The sequence below is a fragment of the Heptranchias perlo genome, chromosome 15, assembly GCF_035084215.1.
Source record: "Heptranchias perlo isolate sHepPer1 chromosome 15, sHepPer1.hap1, whole genome shotgun sequence".
Classification (NCBI taxonomy): Eukaryota; Metazoa; Chordata; class Chondrichthyes; order Hexanchiformes; family Hexanchidae; genus Heptranchias; species Heptranchias perlo.
Window position 1 is genome coordinate 27,397,550 of NC_090339.1, and position 23,420 is coordinate 27,420,969.

General features: G+C 41.6%; 1 protein-coding gene across 3 annotated transcripts in view; it reads right to left on the minus strand.

Moving 5' to 3' along the window:
- Nucleotides 1-23,420, minus strand: part of LOC137332931 (ecto-NOX disulfide-thiol exchanger 2-like) — a 266,243-nt gene that overhangs the window by 147,639 nt on the left and 95,184 nt on the right. For all 3 annotated transcript variants that reach the window (XM_067996973.1, XM_067996971.1, XM_067996972.1), the window contains one exon: nucleotides 17,068-17,163. In XM_067996973.1, coding sequence (XP_067853074.1) covers nucleotides 17,068-17,110 — 43 coding nt within the window. In that variant the 5' untranslated portion in view covers nucleotides 17,111-17,163. The remainder of the gene's footprint in view (nucleotides 1-17,067; nucleotides 17,164-23,420) is intronic.

The following is a 23,420-nucleotide window of genomic DNA, read 5'->3' on the forward strand; positions in this document are numbered from 1 at the left end:
TTGTACTACAGACCCCCAAATAGTCAACGGGAAATTGAGGAGCAAATATGTAAGGAGATTACAGACAGCTGCAAGAAAAATAGGGTGGTAATAGTAGGGGACTTCAACTTTCCCAATATTGACTGGGACAGCCATAGCATTAAGGGCTTGGATGGAGAGAAATTTGTTGAGTGTATTCAGGAGGAATTTCTCATTCAGTATGTGGATGGCCCGACTAGAGAGGGGGCAAAACTTGACCTCCTCTTGGGAAATAAGGAAGGGCAGGTGACAGAAGTGTTAGTGAGGGATCACTTTGGGACCAGTGATCATAATTCCATTAGTTTTAAGATAGCTATGGAGAATGATAGGTCTGGCCCAAAAGTTAAAATTCTAAATTGGGGAAAGGCCAATTTTGATGGTATTAGACAGGAACTTTCAGAAGTTGATTGGGAGAGACTGTTGGCAGGCAAAGGGACGTCTGGTAAGTGGGAGGCTTTCAAAAGTGTGTTAACCAGGGTTCAGGGTAAGCACATTCGTAATAAAGTGAAGGGCAAGGCTGGTAGAAGTAGGGAACCTTGGATGACTCGGGAGATTGAGGCCCTAGTCAAAAAGAAGGAGGCAGGCATATGACATGCATAGACAGCTGGGATCAAGTGGATCCCTTGAAGAGTATAGAGATTGCCGGAGTAGAGTTAAGAGAGAAATCAGGAGGGCAAAAAGGGGACATGAGATTGCTTTGGCAGATAAGGCAAAGGAGAATCCAAAGAGCTTCTATAAATACATAAAGGGAAAAACAGTAACTAGGGAGAGAGTAGGGCCTCTTAAGGATCAACAAGGTCATCAATGTGCGGAACCACAAGAGATGGATGAGATCCTGAATGAATATTTCACATCGGTATTTACGGTTGAGAAAGGCATGGATGTTAGGGAACTTGGGGAAATAAATAGTGATGTCTTGAGGAGTGTACATATTACAGAGAGGGAGGTGCTGGAAGTCTTAACGCGCATCAAGGTAGATAAATCTCCGGGACCTGATGAAATGTATCCCAGGACGTTATGGGAGGTTAGGGAGGAAATTGCGGGTCCCCTAGCAGAGATATTTGAATCATCCACCACGACAGGTGAGGTGCCTGAAGATTGGAGGGTAGCAAATGTTGTGCCTTTGTTTAAGAAGGGCGGCAGGGAAAAGCCTGGGAACTACAGACCGGTGAGCCTGACATCTGTCGTGGGTAAGTTGTTAGAGCGTATTCTGAGAGACAGGATCTACAGGCATTTGGAGAGGCAGGGACTGATTAGGAACAGTCAGCATGGCTTTGTGAGTGGAAAATAATGTCTCACGAATTTGATTGAGTTTTTTGAAAGGGTAACCAAGAAGATAGATGAGGGCTGTGCAGTAGACGTGGTCTACATGGACTTTAGCAAAGCCTTTGACAAGGTACCGCATGGTAGGTTGTTACGTAAGGTTAAATCTCACGGGATCCAAGGTGAGGTAGCCAATTGGATACAAAACTGGATTGAGGACAGAAGACAGAGGGTGGTTGTAGAGGGTTGCTTTTCAAACTGGAGGCCTGTGACCAGCGGTGTGCCTCAGGGATCGGTGCTGGGTCCGCTATTATTTGTTATTTATATTAATGATTTGGATGAGAATTTAGGAGGCATGGTTAGTAAGTTTGCAGATGACACCAAGATTGGTGGCATTGTGGACAGTGAAGAAGGTTATCTAGGATTGCAACGGGATCTTGATAAATTGGGCCAGTGGGCCGATGAATGGCAGATGGAGTTTAATTTAGATAAATGTGAGGTGATGCATTTTGGTAGATCGAATCGGGCCAGGACCTACTCCGTTAATGGTAGGGCGTTGGGGAGAGTTATAGAACAAAGAGATCTAGGAGTACAGGTTCATAGCTCCTTGAAAGTGGAGTCACAGGTGGATAGGGTGGTGAAGAAGGCATTCAGCATGCTTGGTTTCATTGGTCAGAACACTGAATACAGGAGTTGGGATGTCTTGTTGAAGTTGTACAAGATATGAGTAAGGCCACACTTGGAATACTGTGTACAGTTCTGGTCACCCTATTATAGAAAGGATATTATTAAACTGGAAAGAGTGCAGAAAAGATTTACTAGGATGCTACTGGGACTTGATGGTTTGACTAATAGGGAGAGGTTGGATAGACTGAGACTTTTTTCCCTGGAGAGTAGGAGGTTTAGGGGTGATCTAAGAACATAAAAACATAAGAAATAGGAGCAGGAGCAGGCCAATCAGCCCCTCGAGCCTGCTCCGCCATTCAACAAGATCACGGCTGATCAGATCCTAACCTCAAATCTAAATTCATGTCCAATTTCCTGCCCGCTCCCCGTAACCCCTGATTCCCTTTACTTCCAGGAAACTGTCTATTTCTGTTTTAAATTTATTTAATGATGTAGCTTCCACAGCTTCCTGGGGCAGCAAATTCCACAGACCTACTACCCTCTGAGTGAAGAAGTTTCTCCTCATCTCAGTTTTGAAAGAGCAGCCCTTTATTCTAAGGTTATGCCCCCTCGTTCTAGTTTCACCCATCCTTGGGAACATCCTTACCACATCCACCCGATCAAGCCCCTTCACAATCTTATATGTTTCAATAAGATCGCCTCTCATTCTTCTGAACTCCAATGAGTAGAGTCCCAAACGACACAACATCTCATATGTCCGCCCCCTCATCCCCGGGATTAACCGAGTGAACCTTCTTTGTACTGCCTCGAGAGCAAGTGTGTCTTTTCTTAAGTATGGACACCAAAACTGTATGCAGTATTCCAGGTGCGGTCTCACCAATACCTTACATAACTGCAGCAATACCTCCCTGTTTTTATATTCTATCCCCCTAGCAATAAAAGCCAACATTCCGTTGGCCTTCTTGATCACCTGCTACACCTGCATACTAACCTTTTGATTTTCTTGCACGAGGACCCCCAGATCCCTTTGAACTGCAGTACTTTCCAGTTTCTCGCCATTAAGATAACAACTTGCTCTCTGATTTTTCCTGCCAAAGTGCATAACCTCACATTTTCCAATATTGTATTGCATCTGCCAAATCTCCGCCCACTCACCCAGCCTGTCCATATCCGCTTGTAGGTTTTTTATGTCCTCCTCACTCTCCACTTTCCACTTTCCCTCCCATCTTTGTATCATCTGCAAACTTTGATATGTTACACTCGGTCCCCTCCTCCAAATTGTTAATACAGATTGTAAAGAGTTGGGGACCCAGCACCGACCCCTGCGGAACACCACTGGCTACAGGTTGCCAGTCCGAGAATGTACCATTTATCCAACTCTCTGCTTCCTGTTAGATAACCAATCCTCCACCCATGCCAGAATATTACCCCCAATCCAGTGATTCTTTATCTTGAGCAATAATCTTTTATGTGGCACCTTGTCGGATGCCTTCTGGAAGTCTAAATACACTACGTCCGCTGGTTCCCCTTTATCCACCCTGTACGTTATCTCCTCAAAGAACTCAAGCAAATTTGTCAGACATGAATTCCCCTTCGTAAAGCCATGCTGACTTTGTCCTATTAAATTATGTTTATCCAAATGTTCCGCTACTGTCTCCTTAATAATAGACTCCAGAATTTTACGCACCACAGATGTTAGGCTAACTGGTCTATAATTTCCAGCCTTCTGCCGAATGCCCTTTTTAAATAAGGGTGTTACATTAGCAGTTTTCCAATCTGCCGGGACCTTTGCCGAGTCCAGAGAATTTTGGAAAATTATTACCAAAGCATCCACAATCCCTACTGCCACTTCCCTCAAGACCCTAGGATGTAAGCCATCAGGTCCAGGGGATTTGTCCGCCTTGAGTCCCATTAATTTACTGAGTACCAATTCCTTAGTGATTTTAATCGTATTTAGCTCCTCCCCCCCTAGAGCCACCTGTTTGTCCAGTGTTGGGATATTCTTAGTGTCCTCTACCATAAAGACTGAAACAAAATATTTGTTCAGCATTTTTGCCATCTCCATGTTTCCCACCATTAATTTCCCGGTCTCATCCTCTGAGGGACCTATGTTTGCCTTAGCCACCCTTTTTCTTTTCATATAACTGTAGAAACTCTTGCTATCTGTTTTTATAATTTTTGCTAATTTATTTTCATAATCTATCTTCCCTTTCTTAATCAATCCTTCAGTTACTTTTTGCTGTCTTTTGAAGACTTCCCAATCTTCTATCCTCCCACTAAGTTTGGCTACCTTATATGTCCTTGTTTTTAGTCGGATACTATCCTTAATTTCTTTACTTAGCCACGGATGGCTGTCATTTCTTTAACACCCTTTTTTCCTCAGTGGAATATATATTTTTTGAAAGTTGTAAAATAACTCCTTAAATGAACACCACTGCTCATGTACCTTCTTACCCTTTAATCTATTTTCCCAGTCCACTTTAATCAATTCCGCCCTCATACCATCACAGTCTCCTTTATTCAAGCTCAGTACGCTTGTTTGAGAACCAATCTTCTCACCCTCGAATTGGATATGGAATGTAACCATGTTATGGTCACTCATTCCAAGGGGATCCTTAACTCGGACATTATTAATTAATCCTGGCTCATTACACAGGACCAGGTCCAAGGTTGCTTGCCCCCTTGTCGGATCAGTTACATACTGCTCAAGAAATCCATCCCTAATACACTCAATAAACTCTTCCTCAAGGCTGCCCTGCCCAATTTGATTTGTCCAGTTATTATGATAGTTAAAATCCCCCATAATTATAGCTGTTCCCTTATTACATGCCCCGACTATTTCCTGATTAATACTTCTTCCAGCAGAGTTGCAACTATTAGGAGGCCTATATACTACGCCCACTAGTGTTTTTTTCCCCTTATTATTCCTTATCTCTACCCAAACTGTTTCATTATCCTGATCCTTTGTCCCAATATCTTTTCTCTGCATTACAGTGATTCCTCCCCTTCCTTCCTGCCTGTCCTTCCTGATTGTTAAATACCCTGGCATATTTCATTCCCAGTCGTTGTCACCCTGCAGCCATGTTTCTGTAATGGCCACAAGATCATACCCATACGTGCCGTTAACTCGTCCATTTTGTTACGAATGCTACGTGCATTCAGATGAAGAACTTTCAAATATGTTTTGTGACGCTTAGTTCCTGCTTTTTCCTTTTTTAACACTTTACTTTTTACTCCATACCTTCTGTCCCTTCCTGACACGCTTTCCTCTGTCTCCTTGCTCAGGTTCCCAACCCCCTGCCACAGCTTTGATGCTCGGTGAATCGCCTTACGCCGTCTAGTTTTAATTTTATCTGTCGTGCCTAAAGTACACTTTCTTTGCACTGCTCTACGCTTTTCCCTTTCACTTGTTCTTGAACAACTGTTTGTACTATTTGTATTGTAGATTTCCCCTCTCTCGCTGCTCTCAACTTTATTCCCTTCTGACTCCCGGCTCAGGTTCCCATCCCCCTGCCACTCTAGAAGTCTATAAAATAATGAGGGGCATAGATAAGGTAGATAGTCAAAATCTTTTCCCAAAGGTAGGGGAGTCTATAACGAGGGGACATAGATTTAAGGTGAGAGGGGAGAGATACAAAAGGGTCCAGAGGGGCAATTTTTTCACTCAAAGGGTGGTGAGTGTCTGGAACGAGCTGCCAGAGGCAGTAGTAGAGGCGGGTACAATTTTGTCTTTTAAAAAGCATTTGGACAGTTGCATGGGTAAGATGGGTATAGAGGGATATGGGCCAAGTGCAGGCAATTGGGACTAGCTTAGTGGTATAAACTGGGCGACATGGACATGTTGGGCCAAAGGGCCTGTTTCCATGTTGTAAACTTCTATGATTCTATGATTAGTCTACTCTCAATCATCATCAAAGTGATGGAAGGTGTCGTCAACAGTGCTATCAAGCGGCACTTACTCACCAATAACCTGCTCACCGATGCTTAGTTGGGTTTCGCCAGGACCACTCGGCTCCAGACTTCATTACAGCCTTGATCCAAACATGGACAAAAGAGCTGAATTCCAGAGGTGAGGTGAGAGTGACTGCCCTTGACATCAAGGCAGCATTTGACCGAGTGTGGCATCAAGGAGCCCTAGTAAAATTGAAGTCAATGGGAATCAGGGGGAAAACTCTCCAGTGGCTGGAGTCATACCTAGCAAAAAGGAAGATGGCAGTGGTTGTTGGAGGCCAATCATCTCAGCCCCAGGACATTGCTGCAGGAGTTCTTCAGGGCAGTGTCCTCGGCCCAACCATCTTCACTGCTTCATCAATGACCTTCCTTCCATCATAAGGTCAGAAACGGAGATGTTCGCTGATGATTGCACAGTGTTCAGTTCCATTCGCAACCCCTCAGATAATGAAGCAGTCTGTGCCCGCATGCAGTAAGAGCTGGACAACATCCAGGCTCGGGCTGATAGGTGGCAACTAACATTCACGCCAGACAAGTGCAAGGCAATGACCATCTCCAACAAGAGAGAGTCTAACCACCTCCCCTTGACATTCAACAGCATTACCATCGCCGAATCCCCCACCATCAACATCCTGGGGGTCACCATTGGTCAGAAACTTTACTGGACCAGCCATATAAATACTGTGGCTACAAGAGCAGGTCAAAGGCTGGGTATTCTACAGCAAGTGACTCACCTCCTGACTCCCCAAAGCCTTTCCACCATCTGCAAGGCACAATTCAGGAGTGTGATGGAATACTCTCCACTTGCCTGGAGAGTGCAGCTCCAACAACACTCAAGAAGCTCGACACCATCCAGGACAAAGCAGCCCGCTTGATTGGCACCCCATCCACCAACCTAAACATTCAATCTGTTCATCACCGGCGCACTGTGGCTGCAGTGTGTATCATCCACAGGATGCACTGCAGCAACTCGCCAAGGCTTCTTCGACAGCACCTCCCAAACCTGCGACCTCTACCACCTAGAAGGACAAGGGCAGCAAGCAGATGGGAACACCACCACCTGCACGTTCCCCTCCAAGTCACACACCATCCTGACTTGGGATGCAACCAACAGAGTACCCTTCGTCGTCCAGTACTTCCCCGGAACGGAGAAACTACGCCATGTTCTCCGCAGCCTTCAACATGTCATCGATGACGATGAACACCTTGCTAAGGCCATCCCCACGCCTCCACTACTCGCTTTCAAACAGCCACCCAACCTCAAACAGACCATCGTTCGCAGCAAATTACCCAGCTTTCAGGAGAACAGCGTCCACGACACCACACAACCCTGCCACAGCAACCTCTGCAAGACATGCCAGATCATCGACACAGATACCACCATCATGCGAGAGGACACCACCCACCAGGTACATGGTTCATACTCCTGTGACTCGGCCAACGTTGTCTACCTCATACGTTGCAGGAAAGAATGCCCCGGAGCATGGTACATTGGCGAGACCATGCAGACACTGCAACAACGGATGAACGGACACCACGCAACAATCGCCAGACAGGGGGGTTCCCTCCCAGTCGGGGAACACTTTAGCAGTCAAGGACATTCAGCCACCGATCTTCGGGTAAGCGTTCTCCAAGGCGGCCTTCGAGACACACGACAACGCAAAATCATCGAGCAGAAATTGATAGCCAAGTTCCGCACCCATGAGGACGGCCTCAACCGGGATCTTGGGTTCATGTCACGCTACACGTTACCCCACCAGCAGGAAAGAAAAGTTATCTGTTTTTAGTATAACTGGACATTCTCTCTCTCTCTCTGCCTTTCGGGTCTCTGTCTCTCTTTGTCTGTATAATCTGACCCATTGTGTATTCAGTATACTGGGATGTACTGTTTTCCATGGCTAACCTGTCTGAACACCAACGACACCTTTGATTGGTGTGATGGTGTCCCAGCCTAATATATGCGATTTGAGAACCTTTCATTCACTCACTCACCTGACGAAGGAGATAATCTCCGAAAGCTTGTGATTTTCAAATAAAACTGTTGGACTATAACCTGGTGTTGTAAGATTCCTTACATTTGTCCACCCCAGTCCATCACCGGCATCTCCACATCATGGAAATATATCACCTTTCCTTCATCGTCGCTGGGTCAAAATCCTGGAACTCCCTAACATCACTGTGGGAGAACCTTCACCACACGGACTGCAGCAGTTCAAGAAGGCGGCTTACCACCACCTTCTCAAGGGCAATTAGGGATGAGCAATAAATGCTGGCCTTGCCAGCGACGCCCACATCCCATGAATGAATAAAAAAAAACTTTTGTTGGATTTCCAGCAGGATGTTTTGCAATAGGCACAAACTGAAGTATCTTCGGTGAGGGAAGACACACTAATCTATTCTTGAAAACAAAAAGCTTTTTTGTGTGGGTGGGTTGGGGAAAGAGGACTATTTTGCCTTAAAAGTTACTCCTCCTGGCTGATAATCCCCTGTAAGTACTCTAACTCAGAGTAATGAATATTCTTTGCACCAAGCAGAACATGCTTTATACACCATCAGCTCTGGCATGCTCTGCACAAATCAATTAGCTAAAGTAACATTGCTGAGATGTCAAGAAATAAGTCAATCTAATATAAATACAGTACCGTTATTGCTCTCCTAAACTGAATCCTGGCAGAACCAAAATTACTATCTGCTAAAATATTTTCAACAATTCTGTATCTTACCATGCTTTCATGCTGCCCCCCTAAATTTCTCACATCCTGCTCAGTGTCCACTCACCCCCTGGTAAAGTGCTGTGAGACATTTCTTTATTCAATGAGCACTATATAAATGCAAGTTGTTGCTTACTTATTAATCCACTCACAATTTGCAAATTACTTTCTTCTTGTTCAATTTCTACCTCAGAGGTGAACCATTTCCCAATTTGGATGGTAGGTGGCTGACTTATTTGCAATGCCGTTCAAGTTGGTTGGCTGAGGTGATGATGTTAGAATTTGTGCTGATTGACTCGATCTATAGTTTTCCCTTCCTTTCCTCCCTCTTGTAAAAATTTCACTCTACTTGGCTCCTCCAAACACTCAATATCAAGAAGTTGCCATGGGTAGAATTACAAGGCTAATATCACAAACTGCTTATGGACCTGAATGATTTAAAATAAAGTTTGTCTTTTATTTGCTTGAAGCCTCTAGATTAGGGTAGAGGAATATATTACCACAGGTACCAAGCACAATTTTTGTCATATGACATTTCTGGCAAAAAAAATCGTTAGAATTTTCATCAATCTATTTATAATAACTACAAGAAACAATAAAAAAAAATTCAGATATAAAATTCTACAGCCTCAAAGGAAAGCAGGATTTTGAAAACCATGTCCTTTATGAAAGGTTTTTGCACATCACTGTGTGGAAAATTTTGTACAATACCTTTTTTTGCCATCTTCATCATTTCCTACCTCCCAATGAAAACACTGAGGCTGATGAACACCACTAGACGATTCACAGGCTGATAAAATGACAACAGGGTTGAGGTGACTAAATGCCAGCCAGGAGTACAAAGGCACCTCTACGGATCTTTCAAATACAGTATTCAAAAACTGCACATAATCAGAGCTCTGATAAATTAGAATACAAGTATTTCTGCATTAGTTTAAATTATGCTGTAATCTCCCTACAGTGCATTCTATCCTATAAAAGGCTATGGTAACAGCAATCCATTTCTGTACAGCACAAGCATCTAGATATATAAAAATCCATCAATCTGGAAGTCCACAATAGTATAATTCATACGGATTCTCTGCAAGCACAATGAGGTACAATCCTTTCCCAGAATCAAAAGGCAATGATATAGTTTCAATCATTCCTTGTCATTTAATTACACATAATATTCAGCAGCTACTCTAACAAAAAGCTATTAGTCATGAATCCCCATTAACCTTCAAAGCAAAGCTGGCAGCTAAAAATAACAACCGACAAACAATATTACATCATCTTGTAATTATTCTGCAAGAAGCACAAAGACTGAAATTCTTACACTGCAGAATTACCACTTGCTTCTACCAATGGAAAAATGTTAAGTCTCAAGAACAAAATTAAACATCAATAGTTTCAAACAAAGGTTTAAAACAAAAGCACAAAGGTACCTTAAATCAACAAATTGTTATCTGCTTTTTTGTCTTCTAAACATCAGGCAGTATCTTTCAGCTCTGAATCCTTACGACTTTCTGACAGCATTCCACTGGAATATCGTCAGCAAAATAGAGAGCATGCACAATAAAACAGTATCTGAAGCATAAACCAAAGGACCTACATTACCTGTATACTGCACAAGGAACATTCCCAACCACTTCTTAATGAGTAGAATGTGCTTTCTGTTCCATAGACTGGGAAAAGAGCAGTCAAAGCCAAGCACTGTTTTATGCTCCTAAAAATCTCAGCACCACACCACCAACAGAGTTAACTGCAAGCACAGGCAAAGAAGAGATCCTTCTAATACCACCACACACAAAAGGGAGGCAATGGAAATTACAGGAACCTCCAGGGCACAGGCTAGAATTGGCTCTTCTGATGCAGTGCTGCATGTGTCACCATCTGTCTTGAGTGAGTGACAGTTAAGGGCCGACTTGCTCGGGGGAGGGGAAGGGCAGGTGGGAAAGCAATTAGCACTATGCTCATCTGTGAATTCATAAGGGATTTCATACATCGATGCCTTAGAAGCAGTATGCCGGCAGCAAATCAGGAGCTCATGATTTGCATGCCTGCAAAGAGCTCCTCCAGACGCAACACAGCTTGCGGAGCTGCTATCAAAACTAGAGGGTGGTAAAGCAAAACAACTTGGATAGGCACAGGCTGTATTGCATAGCTTTAAGGATGACTGATATTGACCTTGGAGCCCACAATAATCTTAACATTGAATCAATCAAAGCGAAGTGCATTAGGTCAAAGAAGAAGTATTGCAGAATTTAGTAAAATTACTTAGAATTCAATATCCCAAAGATGGATTTTTTTCAACTGATACAGTAATTGGTTAATCAATACAGCCAGTATTTTGAGATACTGAATCACATCAGCTAATTGATTTCAGCCTTAATAACAGCTTCTTTGTCTTCCTCTTATAAAGACAGTAAGGCCTTTGTTTTGTGCATTGCTAGAATAGTTTCAATACTGTGACTGTGAATAATTATTACTGCTTTTTGTGATTCCAACAAAATAACAATTCAACAAAATAATAATCCAAGGAAATGAAGGCTTTTTGAAACGGGGATGGAGAAGAAGAAACAATCACAGATTGAGCATGCAACTGTGAAGTATAGTATATGGATCTGTTTATAATACAGCAATATTACAAAGAACAACCGTAACCTTTTTTATTAACTGCATCCTGAAACTGATGACATCTAAACAATTTTAAAACACACTCCCAAGCAGTTGATGGCCCAACTTCTAATCTGAAGGTTGCAAGCTTGAGTCCCATGATACAATATGACTCAAACTTATCTGCCTATATCAATTAAGCTTTGCTAGTTGTCAACACGGATTTCAGATGGAGTGCCCCCTGTCAGATAGTTCCTATCTTTTCTCACGACCAAACTCATTACACTTAAACTGGAGCACCTGCTGGCTAATCATGAAGCAGCGCTGACACTTGTTATGAAGAAGTCTGCTCCCCTGGCTCGACAAGTTGGTTAAGGGGTGGGGAAACTACTTAGTAAACAAAAAAGCATACTAAGAAATAACAATTTGTAGCAGCCTGTGTTCTAAGATATTTTTTATGTTTCAGTGCGAGATTGATGAATAAACAAGGATTCCGCCCATTACACTTTTTTAAAAAAGCCACAGAAGTATGGAAACCATTTTTTTTTGTCAAATCTTTAGCTGATCAAGTACCCTCTCCAATCCACTGGAGCTCAACTCCTGCAAGAACAGCTCTTGCTTGAAGGTGGAATGGGCATTGCAACACACTTTTGAGAACAAAAAAAGCAAGAGAACAAATGAGGCTGTCTTGTTCACAAATTAACAAGCAATGCATGCTTAAATATCTTAAACACACTGCTTAGAAATTATTACTTGATTTCCAACTATTTTCTGAAGCACTTCAGGATATGATGAGTGAAAATAGCATCTGCAGACCACAAATCTGATGCATTCAAAAACAACATTAGCATTACTAATGGCTCAAATTTCTATAGATAAATTTTATTAGTACTGCGTAGACACTTCAACGCACTGGTACCAACATGCACAGCAATACTGCAATTATGCTGCAACAGTCTCACTGGATATTTGTGTGTTACAGCATGACAGGGCCAGCAGCAATGCAGCACTGAAGGCTCCTCCCACTGTAAAATTAATAATTTTTAAGGGAGTGTACCATGCTTAGTCTCATGCTGCAACCTCTGAGGCTTTACAGTTTTGGTGCCCTTTTCACCCCTGCTTTCTTGAAGACAGTGAAATGAAAGGTTATAGTCCTGAGATTATTGGCAACATTTTACTACCTCATCCAAATGGGGATTTTTCTTGTGGCTTGAATAACCAATTCTAGCACACAATTTGACTAAACATAGGGGAAAATTACAGCCAAAATCATTTTGGCCTCAGTCAACAACTGCATAAATGCATCTATCTAATTTTTCACCTGCCTTGCACTGCCCCCAGTGCTGTTCCATCTAAGGATGAATAGCAACAGGAAGAAGCCATTTAGCGCACCATTTTTGCTAATCATGCAGCTGCATCATTTTCATTTCAATTCCAAATTTAACTAATTCAGAATGGATCAGGCTTCAACCAATGCAATTTTCAGAGATGCACATCATCAGCTAATGACGTATCTCCATCAGACTTCCCTTTTTTTCTTGTTCTACTTGGTACCATTCCATGAACCAATCATCCGATAAAACAAGATAACCTTTGTTCCCACTTTCATCTCCCCATGAATTTTCCACTCCATTTTTCAAAGTCACCTTCATTTTCATCCTTCTCAGAGAAGCCAGTCAGAACCATAGCGTGCGTCATCCAGATCAGAAATGGAGCAAAGGGAGAGAGAAATAAATCCAACTTTTACCCACCAGTTGGTGCTCCAACATGCTGTATCATCTCATAATTGCACATGCCCACACCGCCCCATCTCTTCTGTAGCCAGGATCAGGTAAGCAGGTGCCACACTTTTTAATGCTGCAATGCCAAATACTGTTTTCAGTGAAGTGAAAGCAGAGTAAAGCCTCTCCTTGCACCATTTAGAAATGCTGAAGATCGTGGACCTGGGAGTTTCATATATATGTACTTGAGATAAGATGGTCTCTTTGTATGTTATACTTTCCACTTTCACCGAACAAATGGAACTGTAATCATTAGAAGTGTCAAAGTGCACAGACTTAACTCACAATTAACAAATAAACTTCCATTCCTTTTTATTATGTACTTGTTTCATCTGCTGCCACAAACATGTTGGTTGCGAACATCAGTAACAGTACAAAACCAATTCTCCCAAGTAGTTTCACTACTGACATCATGTCTTACATCACTAAGTAGTAAGCAGTGTTATACTACACATTAGACATCAATACAGCATTCACAATTGTGTGGTACCAAAACCTGAGCATAATTGTACCAAAATGTATTCTCATTCCAATACTGCTTCTGTGTGAACCAGCAGATGATGTGGTGAGGTAAACAAGTGTAAGTTTCTTCACAATATGGTGCCTGAAATAGTCGGCTGTCATGAATTGGACAAAACTGCAACTACAGTGTCTGAAGATCTCACTGCCAGGTCACTTTAATATCAAAATCTGACATTTTGAAAATGCAGTGTTTTTTTTATATAAAGGAATAGGTAGTGAAATAAAAGCAACCTAATCCTGCAACCAGTTTGGGGGAGAAAATACAGCTGCTTTGCCCCAATGCTCTCCTTTGATCTACTCATTTGGGAAGAGTATGCTGTTCCTACATAGAAAGAACAGTTCCAGGTGGGCAGAAAAGGTCCCATGGCACTATTTTGAAGAGAGGGGAGTTCTCCCTGGTGTCCTGGCCAATATTTATCCCTCAACCAAAATCACTCAAAAAAGCTTATCTGGTCATTATCACATTGCTATTTGTGGGATCTTGCTGTGTGCACGTTTGCTGCCACATTTCCTACATTACAACTTTGACTACACTTCAAAAGTACTTAATTGGTTGTAAAGCACTTTGGGATGCACTGAGATCATGAAAGGTGCTGTATAAATGGAAGTCTTTCTTTCTAAAGTTGGAAAACCAGCCTTGACTACACCTGTGCAGCATTTTCCATTTCCCACATCATACATCCTTATGCCATCTCTGGGAAAGCCTGTCAGTTTAGTGCCAATTTAGGGCAGTTTTGTGCTAAGGGCTGGTGCCAACTAGTCACTGGATTGAGACTGTCCAAATGTATTCTACTTAAGGCTCTGACAGCCAAGAGATTTTCATGCCCCCCCACCTGAGCTGGATTCAAACCCAGGTCGCAAATAGCACTTATTTTTTCCCCTCTTTCAACCAACTGCTATAGTAATACTGCCTTAATCAAGCTTCCACACACCATTTACAATACACTTTATCATGCACTGCATCCAACTTCTGTAATCTCCTAAGAAAAAATTCTGTAAAATCTCCCCCAACCCAAATGCAAGTAAGCAAAACTTGAGAATATCTATCCATCTCCAACCCTTCACTCCTAAACCTTGGCTGGTTATTTTCCAAGTTTCCTTAGTCATAGTAACCAAAGTATTGCCTAGAATTTCTTAGTTTCTCAATCAATAACTATCCCTTTAGCCATTAATTATATTTCTACTCAAACATTAATCAAGCTTTTTTTTCCAAAGGAATTAATTAACACATCATAAACAGATTTTGCTGGAAGTCTGTTGCCTGTATCTAATATTCTGCATAATCGAATTGTGACTTATTTGTAGCAAGTGGTTTTATTTTAGCATAATTCATTCCCCTCCAGTACAGAATTGAGGAATTGCAATTTTAAAAAGGCAGTGAGGCCATTTTTAACAGTAGGTATAAATGGTTTGTGTTTGCAAAAGAGAGGGACAGCTGCATACAAAAAAATTCAAGAGGTCTGAGTTATCTTTTCCATCTGATGTGCAACAACTTAAGAGCTTAAAATGAAGAAAATTAAAATAAAATTAATTAAAAACTAGACTATCTCCCATCGCTTTCAGCACAGGGAATCATGAGAAAGTACAGCTGTCAGGTAAACCAGGGTTAGAGGGTGGGAAAATAATTGGACCAGGGGCACAGAAGTAACACAATCATTTCAAAGTTATGCATTCTATCCTTAGTTTCATTTTCTATTTTAATTCATAGGTAAACAACAAAATACCCAGCATTTTGAGAAGCATTGAAGTAGAGTTGGTCGGAGCATAGGAATTTCTCTGCAGTACTGGCTCAGCTGCGAGATACAAAAATGAGGTACATCACCACTGGTGGCAGGAGGGTTAAATTACAGAATGACAAGTCTACATGGACATTTTCCATTATAATCGTGGAAATGGGAATTTATAATGAAAAGGGTTGACAGGACTTATGCACAGATGCAAGATTTTTAATATATTACTAGTTGATCTCCCATGGTGTTGCACTCAGTAAGTTAGAGAACATGGTTTATTTTATCTCTCTGCTGTCTTCATGTTGCTGTTTTTCTCTCATCTCTCTCTCTTCTGAACTCATCATTTAGCTTTCCTCCATCCTCCTATGCTCATTTGTCTTTCTTCTTTCCTTTTGGGTGGGAGTCAATGGGTGGCATGGCAGCAAAAGGAGCTGCCAACTACTGCAGGCTGCATTTGGAATGGGGGGAGGAAAAAGTGGCCTTCAGTGCCCACCTTTCCATTCTCTCCCCCAATCACTCTTTCTTCCCCAACTCCCTGGCTACCATCGCAGTCCCTGCCCCTTCACCTTTCCACTACTCCCTTCCTTCCAGCACCCCATCACTACCCCTACATTTTTCCCTTTGAACTACCCACTCAATCCCTGTATCCTCCCCTCCTCCTTGCTCCACTGTCACTCATCTCACCCATACTCGCCCCATCTGTTCCCCTCCAGGGCAGGTGGCGAGAAGTCTGAGGCCTTCTCACCCTCAACCCGTTTCCTCCTCCCCTTCCACTTCTATACACCTTTCCCATTTGTTTCCCTCAAAGTAACTCTGTTTGCTTTCAAAATTCAACATCATAATTTATTTTTAAACAAGAAATCAAAGAATGAGGAAAGAAATGATCCCGTGGGGGTTACTTTTGATAAGTCAGAGGGTGGGGTTAGCTGGTAAGAGAAGGATTTGATAAAAGAAGCCATTTAGGGTTGGAGTAGGCATTTTAGGGTAATAGATTTTTTTTATAGGGAGCATAAAATAAATAAATAGTGGAAGGGGAAGATGAAAAAGAAATAATGGAGCTTGATGAGGGTCTGAAATAAAACAAAACAATGGAGTGCAATGGGGACATGAAATTAATGAACAAATAACAAAAGTCAGCTGGGGCAAGAGGCCTTCCAGAACAGAGCTAGAGAGCAGGTTGGAATTAGATTTTTTTTTGGTTGACTGCCCGATTTTGGGTACAGAAGTGGGGGAATTTGGGTGCCAAAGAGACCCGAAGCTGGGTGGGAGAGCAAAACAAAGTAGTGTGGCAAAACCCCAATTTACGGCATTTTTGGCAAACGGGGCAGTACGATAGTGCCCTTAGGCCGAATTTTCAGCACAGTAGCAGAGACATTTGTACACCAGCAAGCCCTGACAGCAAGCTGAGGAGCAGATCAGTGGGACAGAAGTCGGATTCAGCACAAAGTAGTGGGCCCAAGGCCCTATTTTCAGGGCATTTAGCAAATGGCCGGGGTGGGGTGGGGGGGGGGGGGAGAGGGGAAAGAGAAGCACACTGCTTGCAATAATTTTAAATTTAAAAAGATTACTGTCAAATTAAATTACCTGAAACAAGTTTCACCCAGGCCTAGGCGAATCCACTAGAGGGCCATCTAATGGGAGAGCCATCATGACATGCAGCATTGTTTACATGCAGATTTCTATTCTATATGTTTACATTTGCAGTTTCAACGTTAAATGTTGACATAAAAAGCATGATTCAATCATAATGCGTGAAGTAAGGATTGTGGATGAGAAGTGAATGCTATATATGTAAAAAAAATGCTAGATCAGTATATAGAATAATCTTCATGTTCTCAGCAACTCCTTTGTAAGAAGGATGTTTACCTGGTATTCGGTGGCATCTATAGTCAAAAACAAGCTGTTCCATATAGTATTGAAGCTGTCCAAAAAGATTCTCCTTTCAGCCAATCAATGAATTTCCTGTTTAAAAAAAACAAACCAATCAAGAACATAAATGGTTTGAAGCTGCATGTTGAAGTAACACAATTAGAAATGTATATTTTCCATTTCTCAATGTTGTATTTTGCAAATGATAAACTCAGCTATTTTACAAATAAAGAAATAAATTCTGAAATTGAACATTATACCTCCTTAAATAATTTCTCCATGGTAGTTGCATTTCTCTACAACTACAACAATCCAAAAAAGTGGTCATTCTTTTTGCTGCAATATCTTTGATGAACAACATAGCACTGGGTGCATGATTGCTAAAGTAAAATAAGCTCTTCAAATTACTCATGACTGAATTACCTTCCTTTACCTATAGGAATAAAAGCCTGGTCCTATATGTAGATTAGTATATTGACATCAAAACAAATTGCCCAGTGTAATGGAATTCAAACTATCAGCTTGATTTTTGTGGATAAACATAAAACTTTGCCATCAAACTCAAAGGCTATCCAAAACAAAATCCTAAAATTAAGCTGAAGGACAAATCTATTCTTAAAGGACTGCAGGTTGATAAAATCTATAGCTTGAAACTCACTGATTCTGCATGGAAAAATGATTGTGGTTAGGAAAAATAATAAAAGAATAACTACTTCAAATTACAAGTAGTAACTGGTTTAAATGGAGGCCAATGCTCATGGAGAGCATCAAGTTCACATCCCAAAATGAAAGCAATTAGTTTTACAAGAAGCAACAGGAGGGAACTTCTTGTAAGATACACAGCAATAGGTCAGGAATGTGGTAAAAATGTATCTGAGAAACAAGCTTGGCAGTGTTAATAAGATGCCACAAGACCAACCTCTGACCTTAAGCCCAAGACTGATAGCTGACTATTTTGAAAAACCATCCTGGGTTTTGGGCTCCTTCAAAGGTGGTATCAAAACAAGAGTCAGGTCAAACATGATCAATAAATCATTTTTTTGCCTTCTGTCTGTTATCAGCAAAAGAAATGGCCACATCATTGTAGATACACCTCGGTTGAAAGCAATAAGCTTTTAGATCTATTTCGTGAGTATCTTGTGGAGAGACCATTCATGAGGGAAAAAGTTATGGTGTCCAAGAGTATCCAGTTTATTTTCCGCCTACAAGCCGGCTGTGCACTATAAATTTGAAAAGTAAATTATATAATTCTGAGGAAAACATTGCAGAGTAAAACAAATTTGATAGGTCAATAAATGGATGTCAGGACAGGACGATCATACAGATGATGACGACTTTTGTCCTCAAATGTCACTTGCTAAGTCACAATAATTATTTCTGGACTGTCAACAGTCTTTTATAATGCCTATGAAAGCTACTTTCCAGCTGTGCTATTGACACTGAATCACATGGTGGCCCAATCAAGATCTTCAACCATTGAGGAAATATCCATTAGGAGAGCTATCTGGAGGAATTGCCTTGAGGGACACATTGGGGGATATCCATTAAGTATTGTCTAATTTTAGCTTGGTGGCTGTCCCTTTAAATCCAGTCGCAACACACAAGGTGTTCATTCAATAAACTTGCTCAATAGCTTATACCCAAGACCCATATTCTTTAATATTTCACCTTTTCAAACAACTATCTAATTCCCTTTTGGAAAAAAATATGGGCTTGGATTGTGCCAGATAATTCCATATCCTAACAATTTTGTGTAATTTTTTTCCAACATAAGAACATAAGAAATAGGAGCAGGAGTAGGCCAATCGGCCCTTCGAGCCTGCTCCGCCATTCAGTAAGATCGTGGCTGATCTGATCCTAACCTCAAATCTAAATTCATGTCCAATTTCCTGCCCGCACCCCGTAACCCCTAATTCCATTTACTTCTAGGAAACTGTCTTTCATTTGAAACATCGCCTTTCTGTAATTACCTGTGTAATTCAGTGCCCTTTATTATTATTATGTTGCCAATTACTGGTATTATGTAACCTATCAGAACCCTTCAAAATCTTGAAGACTTTTACTAGGTCACCCGTCAACTCTGGTTAAAAAAAGCCCTAACCTCTCGAACAGAATACGGTTTAAAGTATTGGTGAATGCTGAGCAGTGGTATGTTCAGAGCGCCAGTTTTAGAGATGCAGATGTATAAATCAGCTGAGATGACCAAAAAAGCCTGTCACCTTCAGTATTATAAAAGTTTGATGTATATCAGAGAGGTTCAGCAAACAGCTGTTTAAATTGCTGGTCAGGGCTGCTCAGCTATTCAACAAGGATGCTCACCAACACTTTAAACAGCTGAGCAGCAAGCACTCGGTTGAGACAACACTTTCTTCCTGCAGGAATAATTTTAATTGAAAATAAACTTTTGTATTTTGGACAATAGGAATTTTATTTATATATATATATAAAAAAAAATTGATTTAATCTGAGCCAAACATATCAGAACAGAAGAGTTATTAGATTAATTGGTTCCATTATAACAAAATGAATATGCCATCCAAATAACGTTATGATGTAAAAGCACAAGAGCTGCCGTGATGTTGACATGCAGTTACGCATATGGAACGTTTTATGATCTAATTTTGTTTATGAAACTTTATGCGTATTAAAGACTTTCTATTTAAAAGCTTGCTCATTTTTTCAGTTCTGATGAAGGTCCGCATGCCTGAAACATTAACTTATTTGTTATCTCTACAGATAATGACTGACCCATTGTGTGTTTTCAGTATTTTTTGTTTTTGTTGAAGTGGTTCAAGACTTCAAACACAGGAATCAGCTGACATTGGGCAAAATGCCGATGGGAATATTTGATGAAGACAAAGGGGCTGCGGAAGGGATATGACGGGCAGAAATGCAGTGTGGATTGAAAACTAATTGTTCTAACGGGGTCAATGACAATTTTAGTCCCATTCTCTTGGGCATCTTTTCTTCATAAAGTAGCAACATCTCACTCCCTCAGAATGCTGCCACATCCCAGCAACCCCCAAATACTAACAGACTTCAACTTCCCACTGCCCCAAATCCTCCTTCTGCCCACGACAATCCCCCCACTTCCAGATTCCCAGGACCCCCTCAAGCTCACTAGCCCTATATTGCATTCCCAGTGATTCCAGATCCACCCCCCTCCCCCGATGCTCCCAGATCCAATGATACCCCTCCTCTGTCAGTGATTCCAGATCCTAGGACCTGTGCCAATGTTCTTGTACCTCCCTTTCCAGTAGCCTTGGGAATTTCCTCCCAGTGCTCCCAGACCCTTAGATGGCTGAAAATATCTCTACATCAGTCAGTCAATGAAAAGAAGCATTAAAGAAATTAAAGCCAATAGGAAAACAAAAAACATTTGAATACAATGGACTTTCTGAATTACTCAATGCATTGCACTGAGTAACCCAAGGACGTTCATTTCAGGACCCATTTATCTTGAAATGAAGCCCCGATAATAGCCTACCATCCTTGCGTCAGCTCGATTTTATTTTGCCCAACAAAGGTCCCTCCACACATCTTAGTCCCAAAAGGTATGGTAGGGTGGTGGTTATGGTACAGGACTAGCAATCCTGAGATTGTGAGGTCAAATCTTGCCATGACACACTGTGAAACTGAATTCAATAAATCTGTTAATATTTTCTTTTCTAGTACCAGACCAAAAATTAAGTGTCAGCTTCAGTAGGTAGGACTCTCGCCTCTGAGTCAGAAGATTCTGGGTTCAAGTCCCACTCCGGAGACTTTAGCACATAATCCAGGCTGACACTTCAGCGCAGTGCTGAGGGAGCACTGTATTGTTGGAGGTGCCGTCTTTCGGATGAGACGTTAAACCGAGGCCCCACCTGCCCTCCCAGGTGGATGTAAAAGATCCCATGGCACTATTTCAAAGAAGAGGAGGGGAGTTTTCCCAGGTGTCCTGGTCAATATTTATCCAACAACCAATATCACTAAAACAAGTTAGCTGGTCACTTAACACGATGCTGTTCGTGTGCAAATTGGCTGCCACGTTTGCTATATTATAACAGTGACTACACTTCAAAAGTACTTCATTGGCTGTAATTTGCTTTGGGATGTCCTGAGGTTATGAAAGTTCTATCTATTTATCTAAAAACCCAACTGATTCACTAATGCCCTTCAGGGAAAGGAACCTCCGACTCCTACCCAATATAACCTATAGATAACTCCAGTTTCACACTATGTGATTGCCTCGTAATATCCTCTAAAGGCAGCGGCCCACCACCACATTTTCAGAGCAACTAGGGATGGGCAATAAATGCAGCATTGCCCACATCCTGAGAACAAATAAAAACATAAAAACTATTCCAATCATTCTTCAAAGCCAGAGAAGATAGAATCTAGATAAAAAGAGAGAGGATGGTTATGTTCTGCTACAAAAATCTAATGAGCAACATTCTCAAACCTCACAGCAGTTAAATGCTTTTCCCCAAGGTAGATCAGGCATGGAAAAACTAGATTAGTTAGGCGCAACGGTAGCATTTTTGCCCGAGTCTAAATGTTGTAGATTTAAAACCCAGTCCAGGCCTTAATCATGTAATCTAGGCTCAGAATAGCACTGATAAATTGCTGCATGGTCAGCGGTGCCAGTACAGATGAACACAAAGATCCTATTGCATTATTTGAAGAGCAGGGTGTTCATCCTGTAACCTGGCCAGTATTCATCCCTCCCCCCCAAAAAATTAATTAGTCATTCACCTATTGCTGTTCATGGAACATTGTAGGCAAAAGCGAGATCCAATTTGTGCACAGCAAATAAGTGACTACACTACAAAAGTAATTAATTGGCTACAAGAACATAAGAAATAGGAGCAGGAGTAGGCCATCTGGCCCCTCGAGCCTGCTCCGACAGTCAATAAGATCATGGCTGATCTTCAACCTCAACTCCACTTTCCCACCCTATCCCCAATTCCCTTGAGTCCCTTAGTGTCCAAAAATCTATGAATCTCAGTCTTGAATTTACTCAACAACTAAACATCCAGAGCCCTCTGGGTTAAAGAGCTCCTAAGATTCACAACCTTCTCAGTGAAGAAATTTCTCATCGTCTCAGTCGTAAATAGCCCCAACCCCTTATCCTGAAACTATGCCCCCAAGTTCTAGACTCTCCAGCCACGGGAAACAGCCTCTCAGCATCTACTCTGTCAAGCCCCCTCAGAATCTTATATGTTTCAATGAGATCACCTCTCATTCTTCTAAACTCCAGAGGGTATAGGCCCATTCTACGCAGCCTCTCCTCACAGGACAATCCTCTCATCCCAGGAATCAATCTAGTGAACCTTCGTTGCACCGCCTCTAAGGCGAGTATATCCTTCCTTAGGTAAGAGACCAAAACAGAACACAGTACTCCAGGCGTGGTCTCACCAAAGCCATGTACAATTGCAGCAAGACTTCGTTACTCTTGCACTCCAACCCCCTTGCAATAAAGGCCAACATACCATTTGCCTTCCTAACTGCTTGCTGTACCTGCACGTTAACTTTGTGATTCGTGTACAAGGACACCCAAATCCCTCCAAACACCAACATTTAATAGTTTATCATTTAAAAAATATTCTGTTTTTCTATTCTTCCTACCAAAGTGAACAACCTCACATTTCCCCACATTATACACCATCTGCCACCTTCTTGCCCACTCACTTAACCAGTCTATATCCCTTTGCAGACTCTGTGCCCCGCTCAAGGCTTACTTTCCCACCTAGCTTTGTATCGTCAGCAAACTTGAATATATTACACTCGGTCCCTTCATCTAAGTCATTAATATAGATTGTAAACAGCTGAGGCCCAAGCACTAGTCCTTGTGGCATCCCATTAGTTACAGCCTACCAACCTGATAATGACACGTTTATTCCTTTTCTCTGTTTTCTGTCCATTAACCAATCCTCTATCCATGCTAAGATATTACCCCCAACCCCATGAGTCCTTATCTTGTGCAACAAACTTTTGTGTGGCACCTTATCGAATGCCTTTTGAAAATACAAATATACTACATCCACTGGTTCCCCTTTATCTACCCTGCTAGTTACATCCTCAAAAAACTCCAGTACACTTGTCAAACACGATTTACCATTCATAAAACCATGTTGACTCTGCCTAATCATGTTATGATTTAAGTGCCCCATTACTACTTCCTTAATAATGGATTCCAGCATTTTCCCGACTACTGATGTCAGGCTAACTGGCCTGTAGCAGTTCAGGATGTCATGAGAACATTAAAGGCAGTATATAAACACAAGCTATTTTTCTTTTTTCCTCATGGACAGAGACCATTTTGAAGCTTGCACCATTGGTGCAAATGAACAGCCTGTAATAAAATCCTA